The sequence below is a fragment of the Barbus barbus genome, assembly GCF_936440315.1.
Source record: "Barbus barbus genome assembly, chromosome: 44".
Lineage (NCBI taxonomy): Eukaryota > Metazoa > Chordata > Actinopteri > Cypriniformes > Cyprinidae > Barbus > Barbus barbus.
The window spans coordinates 3,738,892-3,761,731 of record NC_136722.1 but is presented as its reverse complement, the minus strand read 5'-3'; the positions used below and the strand labels follow the sequence as shown (position 1 = coordinate 3,761,731).

At 35.7% G+C, this 22,840-nt stretch overlaps 1 protein-coding gene across 2 annotated transcripts in view; it reads right to left on the bottom strand.

The window, feature by feature from the left end:
• The window catches only part of LOC306863604 (cyclin-Y), a 58,382-nt gene extending 35,966 nt beyond the window's left edge, over positions 1 to 22,416 (bottom strand). Inside the window, exon 1 of one of the 2 annotated variants that reach the window (XM_079407040.1) lies at positions 21,931 to 22,416. In XM_079407040.1, coding sequence (XP_079263166.1) covers positions 21,931 to 22,084 — 154 coding nt within the window. In that variant the 5' untranslated portion in view covers positions 22,085 to 22,416. The remainder of the gene's footprint in view (positions 1 to 21,930) is intronic. The other variant, XM_079407041.1, reaches the window with a different exon arrangement.
• Positions 22,417 to 22,840: the final 424 nt, after the last annotated feature.

Sequence of the window (22,840 nt, the reverse complement as noted above, 5' to 3'; positions counted from 1 at the left end):
TTCATGTTCCCGTTTTATATGTTACAGTGCATAGATCGATTAATGGCACACGCCATCCGACGTCCCCTCCAGAATTATAAACATATAGTTTGTCTTCGTGATGATGTCATATACAGTTTTGGGTGTTTCATTTTTCATTTTATGAAAGCTTCAAGTGCAGTTAATTATTTGTACACGCATACAGATGACGGTGGCATTGAAGTTCTTTTATTTGCCGTCAAAAGGTTGGCCACTGCCGTCTGTGTATACTATCGCAAAATGCGGCGAAAAGGCCTACACAACGGTAATAGCTTGATTAAGGTGTGTATATGTCTGTGTAGATTCGTAATCAGAGTATTGACTTAATCGTATTAAAATCAGAGTATTGATGTCCATGTAAACGTAGTCAGTGATCCTTCAGAAATCATCCTAATATGCTGATTTATTGTCAGAATATTTTTTAAATGTGAAACTTTTTTCTTAGATTTTTTGATACATAGAAAATATTTCTATTTTGAATAAATGCTGTTATTTTTTTAAGTATTTACTATCACTTTTTATCCATTTAAGACATCCTTGCTTAATATAACATATTAATTTCTTAAAAAAAAAAAAAAAAAAGGAAATTACTGACCCCAAACTTTTGAATAGTAGTGTATATTGTAACAAAAGTTTGAATAAACACTGTTCTTTTAAACTTTTTATTTATAAAAGAATCCTGAAAAATATCACATTTCCCAAAAAAATAAAATAAGCAGCACAACTGTTTCCAACATTGATTATAAATCAGTATATTAGAATGATTTCTGAAAGATCATGTGACACTGAAGACTGGAGCAATGGTGCTGAAAATACAGCTTTGCTTCATAGGAATAAATTATATGTCAAAGTATATTAAAATAGAAAACTGGTATTTTAAATTGCAATAATATTTCACAAAATTATAATTTTTTCTGTATTTTTGATCAAACAGATACAGCCTTGATGCGCATAAGAAACTTCTTAAAAAAAAACTAAACATTTTACTGATCCCAAACTTTTCAACAACACTGTATGTCGAATGTTTTAAGGCTTTGTCACATTATCAATTTTCATATTTTCAAGCATCAAGACCACAATTTAATTTAATCTTAAATTGTGATATTAACTAAAAATCACTATAGCAGCCATATAGTTTAATAAAACTATTTAAACTATTTAACTATTCAATTATTTCTTAATTGAAATAATAATTCAGAAATTATTTGCTACTGCTACTACTACTAATACTAAACCCGTAACAAAATTCCTGAACTTTAAAAATAAAAGCTAATTCAAAATATTAATAAATACTATAACAGTATATCGATAACACTAAATACCAGATCTGACAGTCCCGGTCACTGTATGTCTTCATTGTATGGAAAAGAGTAGCTTGAGCATTCTGCTAAACTCCTGTGCTCCACAAAAGAAGGACCGATCATGCAGGTATGAAGCTGCATGACAGTGAGTAAGTGATGACATCAATTGAATGTTGATCAACTATTCCTTTAATGAAAATGAAGAAAAGAACAGAACGGCCAACACCCTCCTCATCCCCAGCTTTTCAAAAAGGGTTAAATAAATCAAAGCATCACGCTGACGCACTGCAGCCATTAGAGAGGAAGGAAAGTCAATTGTGTTTCCCACTCCAGAAAGAACCACTGCATAAACTTTACATTCTGTAATGCACGAGATTCTCTCAAATACAGTCTCTGAAACATTTACTGCAAATCCAAAAGGGATCATCATTCTTTTTAAACTGAGATATTCATAAGCTGTATGTGGAATGATGTGGATAACTACCACATCAAGTAATTATGTGGTGCATCCTGACAGTTGGATATGGATGATGAAACAGCAGTGTGTGTGTGTGTGCATGTGCGCATGCGTGTTTGAGTGTTCAGCAGGGTGGAGAGCAGTAATTAGCCTGTGTTCATACTTTGTTCTGTCTTGTCGTTGCGTCCTCGCCTGTCGCCTGGGCAGCAGTACCATGGAAACACCAGATCAAGTATAGCGGACTTGCTCTCTATTAATGGTTCAGCCAGCAGCACTGCCTATGTACATCTCTAGAGCACACATCTACTGTGTTTGGTCACTTTAAGCAAATAATGTTTAAGATTCTACAACATTTCTAGGTCATTTATCATATATTATATGGACAAAAGTATTGGGACACGCCCCTTAAGTTGAAACAACTTTTTAAAAACTTTTTTTTTTTTACAGTGTACTTTTGAATGAATACATCCAAATTAGGTCAGTACATTTAAATCAAAACGCGATATGGATTAGTGTATGTGAATATTAAGCTGCAAAAAGACTATTTACATATAAATCCTGCATGTTCTGTGTCTCTGTGTGAATGAATGGTGCAAACGCACAGTTTCCTTTACTACACATACTAAAGTGCGTGTGACGCTCCCGGTGTTTTCAGCCTCTGTCGCCTCATGAGTAAATGAACACATGAACAATCCCTAGAACTGATCTGAGAGTCATGAGCATTTTACCATTTCTTTTGAGAAAAACCACCATCATATATACAAACGGAAACTTAAAGGTCTTCACAGCAACCCAAAATAAAAATAAAAGTTCTGTTTAACTTGAAGAAACGGTGACAGAAACATATTACTTAATGTAATGATATTACTACAACTAATAATAAATTATTATTAAAACATATTTTTAAGGAATATTTACCAGAAGAATTTTTAACAGAATTTATTTAGCAGAAAAATGTAAATACAGAGTATTTTAGAAACAAATAAATCATTAAAATGAAATCGTTTTTTTTTTTTCCTTATAAATTAAATTAATTAAAGATGCCTTTTTCAATAAATGGCTGTTAAACTGTTTTTCCGTCAGCATTTAGATAGGCTCGTATAACCCCACTACTTAAGAAAACCACCCTTAACCCATCTTTTTAGAGAACTACTGACCCTTCCCTTCTTCGTTTCGCTGCTGTGTTCAACCAAGTCTCTGCCTTTCTCACACAGATCAACCTCTTCGACAGCAACCAGTCTGATTTCAGAAGTGGACATTCAATCGAGACTGCCTTGCTCTCAGTTGCTGAAGCCCTAAGATTGGCAAGAGCTGATTCCAAATCTTCAGTACTTATCTTGCTGGATCTGTCCGCTGCTTTTGACATGATTAACCACCAGATCCTCATGTCAACCCTATTGGCAAAGGGCATCTCAGGAACCACACTCCAGTGGTTTAAGTCTTACCTCTCAGATAGGTCCTTCAAGCTATCTTGGAGAGGTGAGGTGTCCAAGTCGCAACATCTAACTACTGGGGTGCATCAGGGCTCAGTTCTTGGACCACTTCTCTTCTCTGTCTACATGGCATCACTAGGTTCTGTCATTCAGAAACATAGCTTTTCATATCACTGCTTTGATGATGACACTCAACTCTACCTCTCATTCCATCCTGATGATACGACGATAGCTGCTTGCCTCTCAGCTTGTCTAACAGACATTTCTTGCTGGATGAAGGACCATCACCTTCAACTCAATCTTACCAAGACAGAACTACTTGTGGTTCCATCAAACCCATCATTTCATCACAATTTCACCATCCGGCTTGTCAACTGTAACTCCTTCAAAAACAGCCAGAAACCTTGGTGTAATGATTGATAATCAGCTGACTTTCACAGATCACATAACTAAAATGGCCCGGTCCTGCAGCTTTGCTTTATTCAACATCAAGGAGATCAGGCCCTTTCTTTCAGAACATGCTTCACAACTCCTTGTTCAAGCTCTTGTTCTGTCCAGGCTGGACTATTGCAATGCTCTCTTGGCAGGTCTTCCAGTCAGTTCTATCAAATCTCTACAATTAATCCAGAATGCAGCAGAAGAAAGATTCATTTTTAATGAGCCAAAAAGAATGCACGTCACGCCTCTGTTTATCAATTTGCACTGGCTAGCAATAGCTGCTCGCTTTATTGTTCCATCCCAAAGAGGCACAAAATCACTTTCACGGACTTTTAAATTAAATGTTCCCTCCAGGTGGAATGACCTGCCCAACTCAATCCAGCAGCTGAGTCCTTAGCCATCTTCAAGAATCGGCTAAAAACACATTTATTCCATCTTTATTTGACTCTCTAACTCTAGCACTCTCTATTATAATTATATTATTTAAAAAAAAGAATAGATTTGCACTCTATTCATTTTCTGCTTGTTTTCTTAAAAAAAAAAAAAAAACCTAATACTAGCTTTTCTAATCTTTTTGTATTCTATCTATTTATTTTCTTTTTATTTATTATACAATTAACAAAAGCACAAAAGGCCTCTAACACTAGCTTGCTCTATTCTTTTTCTATTCAATGTTTTCTTTTTATTTATTATATAATAAAAACAAATGTTCTACATGTACTGTGTTAAGCTAACTGAGACGTGTTATAGATCATTGCTCTTTTGTTGATTTAGATGGCTTCCATTGTCCTCATTTGTAAGTCGCTTTGGATAAAATTGTCTGCTAAATGACTAAATGTAAATAGTGTAAGTTTCATGATTTTAATTATTTAACATGCTTTTTGATTAATACAATTTAATTTAACCATTAAAACCATATAAAAAAATTAGAACAGAATCCAGAAAAAAAAAACTGAATTATGAAAAAAATTATAAAAAAAAAAGATTTTATAGGGTCCTACCTAAATCTAGTGGAACACCTTCTCAGAAGAGTGGATGCTGTTATAGCAACAAATGAGGGACCAGCTCCATATTAATGTTTATGTATTTAGAAAACAATATAATTAAGGTCCCTGTTGGAGTAATGGACCGGTGTCTAATATTGTTGTCTATATAGTGTAAGTAAGCAAAAGTTAAAGGTAGTGCATGACATGATTTTAACCATCAGGATTTGAGTGAGACAATATATTTTTGGATCATGATATCAAAATAGATGGATACGAAAATTATTGGTTAATTGTTGGGTATTGTATTATGTTTTTATGCGCAGAAAAGTCACTTCAGATGTGGACAAAATGTAGTTTTTTTTAATGAAATATTACTGTGCCAAGGTGTATGTGAGGAAACTAAGCACCTGGAGGGCAGTAATGATAAATGAGATTGTGTGATGAGGAAGGTTTAGTGTTCACAGGCCCATCAGGAAACATCACAGCTGGAGAACGACCCCTCAGTGCTTCCTCCCCACTGACCACCCTCTGCATTATCACTGGGCAAACAAACATGAAAGTAGACAGCTGGAGCTACTGTGTTTTAACAGGTGAACACGAGCCAAAAAAGAACAAAAGGGGCAGGCACAATGTTTTTAACTAACATCATTTCTCAAGTATTCATATTCAGTGTCACATATATAATCTCTGAAGGATCATGTGACACTGAGTACTGGAGTAATGATGCTGAAAATTCATCTTTGCATCACTGAAATAAGACATTTTAAAATATTTTAGAATAGAAAACCAGTATTTTGAAATTGCAACAATATTTCACAATATTACTGTGAAATGAAATAAGTTCACCATCAATTCTCCTCATGCACTTGGAAATGAAAGGTTTGTTTAAACAGATTCTGAAATCTTTGCTAGTTTTTCTACATGTTTATTGTTCTCAGCTAAAATTAGCTGAAGATCAGGGTAACTCGGCCTTCAAAGAATAAAAATCAATACAACCTCACACACAGCGCTCATTAATCTGCACGGCTGATATCAGAGAGCTTCCTGTGCGTGATGGTAAGCAAGCTGTCCAAACAGTGCGGCGTGTGCCAGTGAAGTGTGGCAGCTGCGAGTCGTGTTAATGTGTGGGCAGAAAACAGGCCAGCGGCACCTGCTGAGGGCATTAGAGCCCATATCAGAATCTGTGCAGTGCTGAGGTGTTAACAGGTGCCTGATCACAACACAAGCTCAATGAAGCTTCACACATATGCTGAGTGTGTGTGCGTGTCAATGAAGAAAGGTTAGAGTAAGACACACTTAATAAATGTAATATTTAATGGGCAGTAGAAAGCTCAGCAAAACAAACAAAGGCAACATTTAAGGCAAAAAAAACCACTATATTAATTATTAGTATTAGCAAAGTGTGATTACACACTTTGACGATTGCTTGACAAAGCTCTGTCCGAAAGTTTTCAATAATTCTGAGAAGTTTGAAGATTTGACCATAAGTCAATAAAATGTTTCTAACATAATTTAACACATTGCTAACATGTTGCTAGCATGTTTTCCCTTACAAAAATTAACCATGGAAAAGAAAAAGAAAAAAACAAGACGAAACATGATTATTGTAGTTTAAGTGCCCCTATTATGCCTTTTCGAATATTACCTTTCATGCAGTGTGCCATGTAGCAGTGTGTGAACTTAAACTTTCTGCAAAGTTGTGAAGTCGAAAGTGGACGATATATATAAAGTTATTGCCTATCAAAAAAAAGAGTTGGCTCGCAGTCGCCTAAATGAGTCGTTAGGAATGCGAATCTTATTCTCTTATGGCTGTACGTCACGAAGTAACACATTTGCATAATGTCTGCTCATGGGCTGTCATTCGCACTGTACGCGGTAGACCAATCACAAAGGACTGCGCCATCTGACCAATCACAGCAGCGAGGGCTCACGGAAAGGAGGGGTTTAGAGAGACTGATTCTTTGATCTGCTTCGCACGAGTCGTTTAGGAATCATTTAGAAATGAGGTAAAATTAAAGCTATTTTTTGAGAAAACTAAAGTGTTTTTTGACCTTGGATGCATGTAAACCTGTTTTAGGAGACTCATAAAACAATATTAGCAACCTTAAAAAGGGCATAATAGGGGCACTTTAAGCGATGAGAACCACAACTTAACCACAGGGGGTTTCATTTGCACCGCATAGTTCTAGGAACAAGCCTGCAGGGTCAATCCTAGAGAATCAATTTCCCCCATTCGCTCCACTAACCAAAGTTTAACAGTGCTATTTGTAGTTGCAAAACTATGATTATACAAATGGTAATCTACTAAAGAACCAAGGTTACTACACTATTACTATAATAAAATGGTTAATTTTTGTAGGGGTTGATGTGTTGCTAGCATGATTTAGCAAATTGCTAGCATGTTTTCATGTGTTACTAGCATGATTTAGCACATTGAAATCCTGACAATATTATTTTAATGGCAAAAGACGGTATGCGCTGGTGCAAGCTGTTAGTAAATCTGGCCCTATATGTGTTATTGGACAAAAAGTGTTGATCTCCTCTATGAAACGGTACTAATTTTATTAACGCACATTTTCAGTTTGAACCATGGCCTAGTAGTTGGAGAAATGGAGGCATTAACGCAAATTCATTTTAACGGTACTAATTTTATTAACGCACATTTTCAGTTTGAACCATGGCCTAGTAGTTGGAGAAATGGAGGCGTTAACGCAAATTAATTTTAACGGCACTAATTTTATTAACGCACATTTTCAGTTTGAACCATGGCCTAGTAGTTGGAGAAATGGAGGCATTAATGCAAATTCATTTTAACGGTACTAATTTTATTAACGCACATTTTCAGTTTGAACCATGGCCTAGTAGTTGGAGAAATGGAGGCGTTAACGCAAATTCATTTTAACGGCACTAATTTTATTAACGCACATTTTCAGTTTGAACCATGGCCTAGTAGTTGGAGAAATGGAGGCGTTAACGTAAATTCATTTTAACGGCACTAATTTTATTAACGCACATTTTCAGTTTGAACCATGGCCTAGTAGTTGGAGAAATGGAGGCGTTAACGCAAATTAATTCTAACGGTACTAATTTTATTAACGCACATTTTCAGTTTGAACCATGGCCTAGTAGTTGGAGAAATGGAGGCGTTAACGTAAATTCATTTTAACGGCACTAATTTTATTAACGCACATTTTCAGTTTGAACCATGGCCTAGTAGTTGGAGAAATGGAGGCGTTAACGTAAATTCATTTTAACGGCACTAATTTTATTAACGCACATTTTCAGTTTGAACCATGGCCTAGTAGTTGGAGAAATGGAGGCGTTAACGCAAATTAATTTTAACGGTACTAATTTTATTAACGCACATTTTCAGTTTGAACCATGGCCTAGTAGTTGGAGAAATGGAGGCGTTAACGCAAATTCATTTTAACGGTACTAATTTTATTAACGCACATTTTCTTTTTGAACCATGGCCTAGTAGTTGGAGAAATGGAGGCGTTAACGCAAATTAATTTTAACGGTACTAATTTTATTAACGCACATTTTCAGTTTGAACCATGGCCTAGTAGTTGGAGAAATGGAGGCATTAACGCAAATTCATTTTAACGGCACTAATTTTATTAACGCACATTTTCTTTTTGGACCATGGCCTAGTAGTTGGAGAAATGGAGATGCACAGTGTTGCCAACTTTGCGACATTCCTTTTTTTTTTCAAAAAACGAGTAGCGACACATCTTTAGGGTTAGCCCAAACCTTGTTTAATTTCTAAGACTTGCCGGTACTGCCGTATGAACGCGTTGGTCTCTCTTTCCCGCTGCGCACACACCTCTTTCTGCATCTGCCCTGTTCAGCGTGCGGCTGAAAGCAGCGCTTTCAGTTAAAACAGATATTATGTTGCTTGCTTCTCTAATTTTACATGCAAGTATAGCCGAAATCACAGCACTATTGTCATTATCTTATGTGTATTTGATTTCATCGGATGATGGCTCGATTATAAATCAGGAATTTTGTGCAGATTAACATCTTGGAAGGGAGAGCTGGTTAAGTTGGTCTTAATGGGTTGCGTTTCAGTCACTATTTCATATTCATTCCGTTGTCAACAGTCAAATATATCAATTAAAAATAAATAGCTGCATCAAAATATAGTAAACAGGTTTGTGTAAGAAAAAGAAGAGAAGTATGGTATTGAGTACCTGGTACCATATAAGTATGGTACCTGGTATTTCTATGTTCTTTTTTTCATGTGTTAAATGGACATGAACAAGTTCTATGAAAAACATCTATGACCTTTAAAACATGTCTACTCTTCATGCTCTATGTTGACTATGGTTTCACTAATAATAAACATATAAAGCATCCATATTTGTCCATGCCCATGTTGATTAGAGTATTAAAAACTTGAAAATATTAATTTAAGATACATTTAGAACAGATAAAAATGTGCGATTAAGTTAACTCATGACAATCATGCGTTTAATCGCGATTAAATATTTGAATCGATCGACAGTCCTATTAAAAATACATTATAAAAAAGGTATATTTAAATTAAATAAATAGCACCATTATTTACAGTGTGTTTGCTAACATGTGCAGCACATCTACAACCCTAAATGGTTTTCAGATTATGCTATCAGCTGACAAAATCTAAAATGTTAAGAAAGTATCACATGTTGTCCTGATAAAGTTACTATGTTCTTCTAGTGAAGGATCAGCTAACGGTAACCATGTCTAATCGGGGACATCTTGAGTGAATCCTGGAGGCTTTATTTTCAGATACTCAAGTAACTTGAGGAATGGTTTTCCTACTGCAGTGTGTGAGAATGTGTGTATGTGTCATGCTGGTAAGGAAGCAGGTCTGACTGTGATGCCATCTGTGCCAGCATCGCAACACAATATGCACACTATGCATTACACACAGTCTGCCCAATATGATAACCGAACCAGATACAATTTCCACACTGAAGGAAGACACAGAAAACAGACATAACCTAGCTTTAAACTAATAAATAAATTATTTCATAACATGCACACTCACAGGTAAGTTTTTAAAATGTTTTTTTTTTTTTTTCAAATAAGTTCCTTCTGCTCACCAAGGCTGCATTTATGTAATCAAAAATACAGTAAAAACATCAATATTGTGAAATATTACAATGAAAAAGAATGGTTTTCCATATGAATATTTTAAAAAGTGTAACTTATTTCTGTGAGCCAAGGCTGAATTTTCAGCACCATTGCTCCAGTCTACAATGTCACATGATCCTTCAAATATAAATAAATACTACTAATAATAATATATATATATATATTATTATTATGCACTTTTTTTTTTTTTTTTTTTTCAAATTGTCATTTCCTGTCCATTTGAAACATAAAAAAAAAAAAAAAAAATCTAATTCAATTTAATTCTGATCTCCATTCAGGTCATCAGATACGCTCCAAACACGTTCAGCAGCCACACCCCCTTTTTGCATATTCATAAGGGCTTCCCTTTCATGTGGCAGCTCCTCACCCAACAACATACAGCAGCTGCAGTGATGTCATGGGAATAATTCCTCCTCGTCTCGACCACATAAAAACACTAGTCATCTGAGAACAGTTTTTGTTCGTGTGTGGCACAGACTCAGATAAATATAGTCTACTTCCAACATCTCACTGCAGCATTTCGAACCTCTCCAAATAATGACGCAAAAACTGCTGGGAGGGAGAAAAATCTGGGCATGTCTCCTACACTGATTAGCGGGAAGTGCCATGCATAATTAGTAGAATATAAGCTCCGCCCTCTGAGATGCTCAAGGGCCGGGATGCGTTTCCATAGCGTTGAAAAGGGAGGAGGGGAGACGCCTTACTGTAGCGATGTTACAGAGAGAAGAGGAGACTCGAGGAAAAAGAGGCTAGACAGGAAGAAAACAGCTGAGATCTGAAACGGGGGGGATTTTACCAGCTGCCTCATGTCTGTGTGCTTTAATGAAAGGGTTGTGTGATATTTATGCATGGCTCTGAAGCCAGTCTATGTCTCCTACACCCCCTGAACAATAGCCCCTACGGATTCACCCGCCATGCATTCGATGCAGCCGCCTGCTTTTCATTCCCAAACAAAACACAAACCAAAAACGAACATCTCATCATCATTTACTCAAGCACCAAGTGTCAGAATAAAAGTGCATGCAACTCATGCACTATATCCCTTGACTTCTAAAGCCATGCAATAGCTAAGCATGACAAACAGCTCACTATTTGTTTATTATAAAGGTTTGAAACAACATGAGGGTTAGTAATTAATAACATATTTTGAGGTAAAAATTTAACTTTCAAAGAAAATGTACTCCCAATCAAGCCATCCAAGATGAAGAGTTTGCTTGTTCATCAACAGATTTGGAGAAATCTATCATTACTTTAATTGCTCACCAATGGATCCTCTGCAGTGAATAGGTGCCATCAGAATGAGTCCAAACAGTTGACATAAAAACATCACAAAAATCCACAAGTAATCCACACCTCTCCAGTCCTTCAATTAACATCTTGTGAAGTGAACAGCTGTGTTTTCACACACAAAAGGCATTTCTGGCCAAAATATGAGTTATTGAATAATAACTCTTCTTTCCAGTGGAAAAATCCCTTGTTTCCCTCACATTAAAAAAATAAAATAAATAAATAGTCTAACTAGTGTTGTAAAAAATGCATGTTCTGTACATATTTCAAGTTGATTTTCACAGGAGAAATCAATATTATGGATTGTGAACACACATTTAATTAGCCCGAAGCAATGGTTTGAAGTTAAAAAGTCTTGATGGATTTGTTTCTTACAAACACATTAATTATTGGACTGTGGATTGCTTGTGGATTATTGTGATGTTTTTATCAGCTGTTTGGACTCTCATTCTGACGGCACCCATTCACTGGAGAGGATCCATTGGTGAGGAAGTGATGCAATGCTACATTTCTCCACATCTGTTCGGACCTTGTTCTAATTAGATGTGCTGAGGGTAAGTAAATCTTAGCAAATTTTCATTTTGGGGTGGACTCTTCCTTTAATTACTACAGAGATTTGCAGACCAGTGCAAAAGGCCTATACCTCTAATGTTTACTGTGCAGATTAAAAGAGCTGTCACTGAAACTCTTCTCCTCCATTCAGCTCATTATGTTGGTCATTTGGCCTCACAAAACCAAGAGAGAGGTTTGAGAGGATTTATTTGTTTACAGCACATTGAGTCTTTTGAAGTAGATTCCATTAGCATAATGATTATGCATACAAACAGCCTGATTCTGATTCAATTCTGATTAATTTGGCCTACATCAATGTCTCTTTAAACAAAATAAATGTCGATGTGCTGAAATAAATCAGATAGTTCTAACTCTACATATCTACAACATCACCGTCATTGGGCTAACAAACTATAATACTCTGTGTAAAATTGTTTATTGTGATTATTATTAAACCATGTTATATGTTTTATTTATATATATATATATATATATATATATATATATATTGACACTTTATAATGTAATACAATATAATATCAAATAATATAAAATTAGGGCTGTCAGTTTAACGCGTAAACTTAATTAGTTATGAAAAATAACGTGATTAAAATATTTTAACGCAGTTAACGCACTGGCTCTGCCCCCAGACCTGTAACATTATCTAACATTTCATACAGTCGCCTGTTGATAAATATGATGCAGAGCAACAACTCCATAAAAGCAGTTATGCCCTAAAATTAATTCTGTTTACTGAATTCCTGAATGAATCAGCCGTTTGAAAGAATCTAATGAATGAAAGACTCTTTAATTATTAATTAAAGATGGTGTATGTAATTTTTCAAAAACAATTTAGAAAACGAGTACCAAAACAAACTAGTAGCCAATCAGCAGTAAGGGGCGTGTCTCATGATGTGGAGGAGAGAGCGTTCAGTGAACAGCCGAGCCGATCGACAGAAAGAGAGATGGCAGATAAAAAACAAAAGAGGAAAACATCTGCGGAACGATAAGGCAAGAAGTAGGACCCGTGTAAATATCGGATCAGCTTCCCAGCGCTGGAGTGAACTCAAGAAGCGGAAGGCCTGCGATCGGACGCCGAGGTTGCGTTGGTTCTTCTCGATAGGTTAGTAACACCGGGTCTACACCGGACGCGGCACGCTGCACCAGCTTAAGTCTGTTGAAAATCATTCGAAATTTGTGTCAGCGCGTCATAAACAGAATTAGTGATCGACCGATATTGATATTTTTTTATAACCGATACCGATACCAATTATTTTCATGTTTGTGTGCCCGATAACCGATATGCGGAACCGATATTTATTTACTGGAAAGTAAATAAATGACTGCGTGAAGTAAGTCCATACTTCACTTTGGTTTTTCCTCCTTTCAGTCATCTTAACAAAAAATGTTTTGAGAATTAGCAGTCTTTCATGCAGGGCTCTAGACTCATTCTTCCCACTGATCTCACTTTTGCGACTAACTTTCTCAATCGGTCGCACAAGCACATAATTTGGTTGCAATTTGTTTTTAATTTTTTTGTTTTTGCACATTTGAACATTTGATGCATGCTGATGAACTTTTATCATAGTTTATAGTTATATGGTAACGAAAGTGTTCCAACATTCAACCCGTTCTTTTTCATCTGTATTATTTGTGATTTAAATTTTGTGAACAGGAATTCCTTTTGTATGCTTTCACTTTCAAATTTGCGATCTTAGTGTCACATTTTACAAGAAAAGATAATTGTCTGTTTTGCTTATATCTATACACCTTTCATTTTTTTAAGACTAAAACAAAAGATGGATTCATTGTTATTCTTAATTAAAAAGCACAACAACAATAAAACAGTACGTTGACAATGACACACTAGCTTACATAACATTTATTAACAAAAACTAATAAGACGAGGCATGGCACAGGACACATCACATGCTGTACTATATACCGAGTATATTACAGAATGTTTAGCAAACTCTGAGGAAGCAAATAAATATATATATATTTTTTTTTTCAATTAAGGAAAGCCTCCATAGCATAACATGAGGTAAACAGCAAAGATAACAAGCTTCTCAAAACGAAAACAAAAAGAAAAGTAAAACTAAACTGGCTGTCGCTGACCATGTTTTTTCTACAAGAACACCACCATGTTCACCTTCTCTGGTTTAAGAAGCAGCCTTTTACTTTAGTTTGAAAACAAAATCCTCTGTTGCGCTCCGTCCGCGATGCACACCTTCGCGCTCATGCTGATTTATCGGGAATCCGATATTACAAAACCGATATCCGATTATGGAAAAATTCTTAAATATCGGGAAAAATATCAGTAAATCGATATAGCGGTCGATCTCTAAATAGAATGTGGCAGCAGTTTTCTGCCGGGGATTTGTCGTGTCGAACCACGCAGCATCCAGTGTAGACAGCATCACTGATTATAATGACTTCTATAGTATTTGTATTTCGTTGTATGAACAATGTTTCTCACTTTTTTTCTGTGAGATGGTAGCCTAAATGTTTGTGTAATACATTTTGTTGAATCAAATAAATAATTTCTTTCTAAAGCTACTATTTGCCATGTCTACCTGATACTTTCCCACTTAACACAATAATAGCTTTAAATGATCTTTTGTGGGTAATTTTACAGCCAAATTTAATTTGCGATTAATTAGATTAATTAATCAACACTTCATTTAATTAATTAGATTAAAAATCGACTGACAGCCCTAAATTTAATCTAATGCAAATAATATAATGTAATATAGTATAATATCGGCTACCATTTAAATGTTTGGGCGGGGTGAATTACATGTATTTTATTTAAAAAATATGATTTATTTGTTTGTTTGTTTCACAAATGTGATGTAAAGCTGAATTTTCAACATCATTACCCTAGTCATCAATGCCACATGGAACTTCAGAAATTTTAAAATTCTGATTTGCTGCTTAATAAATATATTTTATCATTAATATTAGTAGTAGTATGTCCTTCGTTCAAAAAGCTTTATATAGTGTTGCAGTCCATCTGAAAGCTGATATTATCAGAGTGTCTGTTCTGACCACAAGGTTTCCCACAAAAGATCAAACACTCTCAAATTTCAAACATTTGATTATTTGGTAGTATGTCAAGAGTCAAACTCCTCAAAGCAGGGTCTAGGTTTGCCTCAAGGCCTTGTCTTGCATCTGAAAAATATATCCACGTGTGCAGACTCACGTTGAAGAACATGCCCCCTCTCCCACATCCACTGATCTTCCCACCACGGCTTTACAGGAGGATCTCACACAACTCATCCTTTGAACATGTAGCGCAATGACGAGTCTTTAACAGAGCCGCCCAGCGCCCCAGGCTTCCCTCCTCATGCTGCTTTAACAACTCATATCCATTCCCACAGTCCTTTTCAAATGCTGAAGTTTTATGTGTTTCCTATAAAGAGCAAACTTTTAATCTTTCCCCGGCATTTATCTGGAAACTAGTCAACTGAGTTCCACGTTTAAGCATCTGAATGAATACAACATGCATTGCGATTGTCATTTACACAAAAATGTATAAAAGTTTGGGGTGGGTGGGTTATTTATTTATTGAATGAAATTATTTTATTCAGTAGAAATGAATCAAATGTGACAATAAAGCTATTTACAATGTCACAAAAGATTTTAAAAAGCCTAAATAATGTTCCTTGTATCTTTCCATTTAACAAAGTGTCTGAAAAAAATGTATTTGCACAAAACATTAACAATGATAATAATCAGAAATGTGTCTTGAGCAGCAAATCAGCATATTAGAATGATTTCTGAACAATCATGTGACACTGAAGACTAGAGTAATGATGCTGAAAATTCAGCTTTGCATCACAGGAATAAACTACATTTTTTAAATATATTCGAATAAAAAAAAGTTATCTTAAATCATATAATTATTTCACAATATTACTGATTTTACGGTATTTTTAATTCAATAAATGCAGCCTTGGTGAGCAGAAGAGACTTTCAGAAATATAAAAAATCTTACTGTTACTAAACTTTTAAACATTAATATATATATATATATATATATATATATATATATATATATATATATATATATATATATATATATATATATATGTATATGTGTGTGTGTTAAAATAGTCACTAAACGCTTGATTGTGTATTAAACCATTCATGCATTTTCCATTCATATTAAGAATATTTCACAAATCAGCATCGACAGGGAGGGATTATGCTGATAAGCTAATATATTCCACACGTCATGAAAGCATTCAGAGCACCATGCTGGCATTATCAGCCGTTTCCAGGGCTACAATACTGAATAAAGCAGCAATCTAAGTCGGCCACATCACACGTCTCCATCGAGGAATCGGTCACGCTCATCTTTGATGTTTTCTAAGAGCAGTTTTAAGATGCTTTCCTACAGCAAAACCTAGTCAAACTGAAAAAAGTATGATGAAATAATAGAGGAAATGTGATAGTGAGGACAGTATATCATGATTCACTCGCACAAAAGTGGGAGGTAAAGAAAGAGGGGCATCCGCTGACCTACAAAAGTGAATCTGAGAAAGTGGTTTGGAAAGAGGTCGGCTGCCCATGTGTATGCAGAGAAGTTCAGGCCAGACTGTCTACAGACCTACTTAGGAAAGTAGGCAAAGAAACATAAGCATGGCTGTGGGTAGAACCGCTTTTAAAAGGACTCCACATGAAACATGAGAGACACCATTAAAGAGACGCAAAGCAAAGCTGTGGGGGACTTATGGCTGGGTGGTTTGACACAATATTACTTATTACAACATTAACCTACACCACGAATATTGCAATGATTTTAATGTGCTTTTTTATTTAGCCATTAAACTTCCCAAAGATTGCAATTATCATCCTGTCACTTATGAATATGGCAAACATTTTAATGTCTCCTGAATAACCCTCAGTAACAAAAGAGAGTGTTACATTTCTGTGAATCTGATTCCGTTCATAAATACAAACATAAATTCAGTGATTCACTGCGTGGTAAGTTATATAATCTAAAATGTTTTAGTAAAACATATTCAAAAGTTTGAGGTCGGTAAGATTGTTTTTATTAATACTTTTATTTTCCAAGGATGCATTAATCAAAAGTGACAGGAAAGACATATAAATGTCACAAAATATTTCTATTTCAAATAAATGCTGTTCTTTTGAACTTTCTATTTATCAAAGAATACTGAAAAAATTCCAAATGTATTCTGTAAATATATATATATATTGTAACACTGAAAATTCAGCTTTGCATCATAAAAAAATACTTTTAATATTTAAAAAAAAAAGTTAAAATAGAAAATAGTTCTTTAAAATTGCAATAATATTCCACAATATTACTGTTTTGATCAAATAAATGCAGCTTATGTGAGCAGAAGAGACTTCTTTCAAAACTTTCAAAAATACAGACCCCAAACTTTAGAACAGTAGTAAGTCAATAATGCATTATTGTAATAAATAAACAAATAAATATAGTTAACACAGCCTAAAACATATGTTTGTTTCTAAATTTCTATTGTATTTTAAATTTAAATTTGATTTAGTAAACTTGCTTTAAAGTCCCTCATAAGTTTGAAAGAAAAAAAAACTTTTAAGAAAACTCTGAACAAACTTTTAACTTCTGAATCTTGTAAAACCGCATCAGATTAATCATTGCTGGCTACATCGCCCAGTCCTAGCAAGGGCTTTTGAATATTTCACAAAACCCCATCAAACGTGCACATTTCTGCAGCTCCTACATGAAACAATCTAGCACACACCGCACGGACACGGGTGAGGCAGGGAAACCAATGCACTTCCTGTATGTCATTTCCTTCAGAGGACAAAATCACAGTGAGAACATGTCAAATGTCAAAGATGAGTCGGGTTCATTCATGACTAAGACTGACAGTGATTAAGGACGATTAGAGAGCGTTTTCACCGCTGACTCGTTTTATGTAGATGCACTTTAATTTCTGCTGAGGTTTGTCATCAGCTAAAGCAGTCAGTCAGCAGTCTTTCCACATTCACAGCCATCTCATATTTACTTTCCTGTCTACCTTAGGCATACTCATACCTTCCTCCACTAAAGTCAGTGCTTTAGAAAGCATCTGAGGAAACAGCAACACAATCTCACACTGGATTAAAGCTGGATTAAACACGGAATACATTCAATATTTTATCTGCAACATAAGATTGTTGAAAATTTGAATGCATTTAAATGCATTCTTAAAATCTGTAGTAAAAATGCTGACAGTCCCAAGATTCAGTTCTTTCAAATGGTCTATTTTCAATAGAATTGTCATTACATCACTGCATGACATTTTATGTGCTTTACAAAGTTTTGAACGCCCATTTAAGCGGTTGCATTCCCGTACGGTGCATCCCAAACTGCCAGCGTCTCTGTGTTAATCCAGAGGGATTTTAAAACACTACTAATCTCCAGACCTGTGCTCTGTTGCAATAGCAAGAATTAACACAAATCTCCCTATCATTTCTGCCAGTGCAAATATGAGCCCTGAATTTTGGCTAAAATTAGTCTCGTTTGAGCTCCCTCCCTCTCATGTGACATCAGATGATTTAGAACGGAATCTTCAAATAGAATATGTTTGTCACTTCTCTATTGTCACCTTCTGGAGTTGTGCATTTTTTTGTTGGTTTCCTTTCAGTTATTTTTGCATCAGTATACAAGTCAAAATCTCTTAAGTGGTAATAATGAAACGACCATTATAAAAAGTGTTTTTCACTATTATTTACAAAAGGTTTAAATACAAGACTTTTGTTATAAGAGACAATAAAACAACTTTGTGCATCAAAACCACTCCTTTCCTGGTGAAACGTGAACTTGACAAATTTTTGTGACGTATCATTTCTTGACAAGCAGTCTCTGTCAGTCTCTGAGTAACATAATGTAAACTGTAAAAAAACAAAAAGTTGAGCCAACTTAAAATTTTAAGGCAACCAGCTTCAGCAGATTTTTGAGTTCTCAACTTGTTGTTTTAAGTTTATACAACAAAAAGTTGAGAATCTCCTACAAAAGACTCAAAAATCTGCTGAAGCTGGTTGCCTTAAAATGTTAAGTTCTCTCAACTTTTTTTTTTGTTACAGTGTATTTAAGCCATGAAATAAACAAATAAATAAGCAAAACATATTTTGAACATCTTCAGGATGTATTATAATTACCCAAAAAGTAGGGATGCACGATATAATCGGACCAATATCGGAATCGGCCGATAATGACTTTAAATGTAAATATCGGCCCGATATGAACAATTGTGCCGATATGTCTTGCCGATAAGAGGCATACATTAACTCAAATATGCTCAGGGTGTGCTAACGATTAGATCACGTCAGCATTGTGAACAGGGCAGAACTCCTGGAGTATGTTCTCACTGGATAAAGAGAACAAGACTAATGAAGATTTGAGAAGGTGATGGAGGCAACATGTTTGACTTGGCAAAGGGAGACGAGGGGATTTCTAGACAGACGCTTCGGGGTTGAAAGTCAGCAGTTCTAATGTCTGACTTCAAGTCACACATTTGGAGGGTCAGTTCTAAACACAAGCCTAAGGCAGTGTACTCGCAAACAAATGTCCTACTGTACTGCACTCTCAATCATGCTAGAGTCACATTGCATTGCAGGACTGGTGTGGCAACAAAATAGATGTTGTACAGAATCATATGAATGAGTAAAAGCATGTGGAAAGCGATGTGAAATCCAAGGACATTTATATTGTGTAGCTCATGAACCATACGACTGGGTGACCAGAGGCCAATTAATTAAATAACCTGTAATAACACTTTAATATGTTCTAGAAATTCTATAAAAGGACCATAATCTATAAAAGGAATTTTCATTCATTTTCATTTTAATTAAATAATATATAATTTTTTTGTTGTTATATAAACAATATAACAAGAAAAAAAAAGAAAATTAAAAATATAATTTTTTTTAAGTTTCAAAAGGTAACGAAATATGCTTTATTTTATTCTTCTGTAATTGTTCTTAAAATATCAAGCGAGTCGTTTGGTATTGCAGCAGTTAGAGATCCATACATGCTGGATATATAGGTCTGGGTCGCTAAAGACCCGAATATAAAATAGTGATTGGCGAAACATTCATGCATTTAAGGGTTAAAGAGGTTGAGCTCGTCTCTCAGAACCTTTCCCATAAGTCTCTTAAGTAAGCCTATTGTAACAAACTGGCTCCATTCACTTGACTGTAAGTGCCTCACTGTAGCCAAGATTTTTTTTTTTTTTTTTGAATTGTTTATCAACAATATGCTACAAAATGCTGTTGAATGAGCTTGGTAACCTGGAATACTTTACTAAGGTTTGATGCAATAAGCAATGTGATAACGTGATAAAAACACTGCTTTTCATGAATGAGAGAATGAGAATTAGAGCTCTGATTTATTCTGTGGGATAAAGCTGATTCACACAGCAGCTGTCTGAATCACAATGGACAGTGTTAATCACAATAGAGCTCCTCTCCCATCACAGGAGACTGGCACAGACTGACCCCAAACCCAAAACACCCTTCTCCTCTCATGGCACAAGAGCTCAGCTGCCATGGGTGGGCTAGCGGTGATGAAATATGGGACTTCCTCAAAGTGCAGTGTATCATCATGGGTGTGTGCAATAAAAGGATTTCTATGTCAATGTATTTAGGGATGTACTTGTGCTTCTTTAAACACACTTAAAATCATATTCAGAAGTGTACCTTTAGAAGGGTGCACAAGGGAGGACATTTGTAATTGCTGATACTGAATAAAGATTTATTATTTTTATTATTATTAAATGGGGGGGAAGAAACGGGGCTGTTATAGTCAACTGAAACTAAAACTAAAACCATATATATATATATTTGTTTTACTTGAAAATAAAACAAATGCTACCTGAAATAAAATAAACATATTTTATTTCAGACAGCTATACCTCATATACTGTACATGAGCTCTGCCTGCTGTCACATGACACTCTCATCTGCCTCTATCTTCTGCTAGATGTTAAATTAAATTAGAACATAGCTGGATCCACTCTCCACTTCAGCAGATGTCCATTAACTGCACACCACAGATCAGATCTACTGCCAAATTCAGAAAACAAATAAAAGAGAACTCTATCTGTAGCAACGATCACGTACAAAAACATTCAGCTATAAATCTACAATAAGAATCAATAACACCAAAGTCAGTGGTACTATGGCAACGTTGGATGGAGAAACCATGGCAACAGATGGTAAAACCATGATATTTAAATATATACCATAGTACTGAATGATTACCAAACTCAAGTGTCACAACATTAACATGCTACTAGAAAATTACAGTATTATCAACAATCAATGTGCAAAAATTGCATTACCGTGGTACTATCATGGTAAGTGAGTAAAACAAACCACAAAGAAGTACTATAAAAGTCCATAATATCATAGTTTTCTTTGAAATACCTAGAAGTGCGAGTATAGGATAATAATGCATATTACTACATAGCACATTTCCAAGATTGTATATTTGTGGTAATAGTGGTGTATTATGTAAATAAATACTATAGTAAATATGAATAGTAAAGTCCTTACTTTCTGTAGACCACACTGTATATCATAATGCATAGTTTACTAGAGTTTTACGGCAGTAACTATGATATTTGTGTAATACACTGACAAGACAGTAGTGCTTTTATCATAATGTGTGCTTTCCTTAGAAATAAAGTAAGGTTACCATGGTATTTGTATCTACTGTAACATGACTTTTACATGGGACTCCAAACAACAACAAAAAAACATGGTATTATCATCAATGCATGTCCAAAAATAGCATTATTGTTATACTGGTACTATCACTAGCACTACGGTACTCTACCATGGTAATTCTACAGTATTCTATGAAGTACCTTGGAAAGAGGAGGATAATCATGCATTATTACATGGTGCATGTCCAAGATGTAGTGTATATGCAAATAAATACTATGGTAAACGTGCATACTTGTCGTAGACCACGCTGTATAATGCATAACAATGATGGTTAAATCCAACTTACTAGTGTTTTACCGCAACTGACACAACTACTGGCAGCAAAACACCGTGCTATTTACATAACAATGTGTGGATCTCTTAAGGGCGTTACCATGGTACAGTGGGGTAATACCATACTGTATGAATGATGGCATTTGCGTGGTACTTTACCTAATACCGTTTACCGTGGTGCACCATCCAAAACCAACACCGTACTTTTTGAATACAAAACCCTCACGAGGAGTTTTCACTTCAGTGCGCCGTTATTAATGAACACACATGAATAATATTCGAGTGTGTGGATGATGCTGGATCACACCCACCGTCTATGTTCTCTCTGTCGCTGATGTGCTGCAGGTTGCAGCCCGTGTCCTCGCGACTCAGCTCCGGTTCGGGCCGGTACGGCTCCAGCCTCGAGTGCGCATTCCGCCGGAGCTTCGGGCTGGAGGACACGCAGCAGGACGTGCTGTTCCCCATGAGTCCCGGTGTGTGCGGATCAACGAGCGGCACTGATCGACGGAGCCCCGCCGCAGATGATGGGCGTAACAGCTGCGGATGACGGGATGAAACCCGGGCTGCGATCTGCGAGAAGATCACTCCCGTGAGAAACGCTCGTGTAACGACATCAGCGTCTTAAATCACGACTTCCCTCCGCAAATCAACACATGATCCATGCCGACTGCTCTCGGGGAGGTGTATGTGCGCGTTATTATTCCATTCCCCGCGCGTCGCTGTTACATCGTATAGCTCAGCTGTCAGTGTATCACCGAGCTCGCTCACACACACACACACACACACCGCGGAACAGCTTCCGGTTCAGCGCCTGACGTCTTTCCGAACGATACACATCTTCTATCTGTTGGAAGAGATGGTGGTAGCACTTTATTTTACATAATAATGTTTCTCGTGTACATACTATGTACTTATTGTAATTGCAATAACTAGGTAATAACGTATGTAGTTACTTGTATTACCAGTACTCTCTTAAGTAAGAGTACACGTTACTGTACAATAAAGTGCAACCGAGATTGTTATATTAACACGATATGAATGGCTGATTTTATCTTTTTTATTGTCTCTATTAAACCACGTTAAACTGGTTACACATTAAACTGTTTGTGTTGTATTCATGAAATATTTTGATGTACAATAATATATTAAGTGCCATGAGGTTGAATAACCATATATTATAGACAATGTTTGTATTTTGTAGGTTTATATACTGCATGCAAA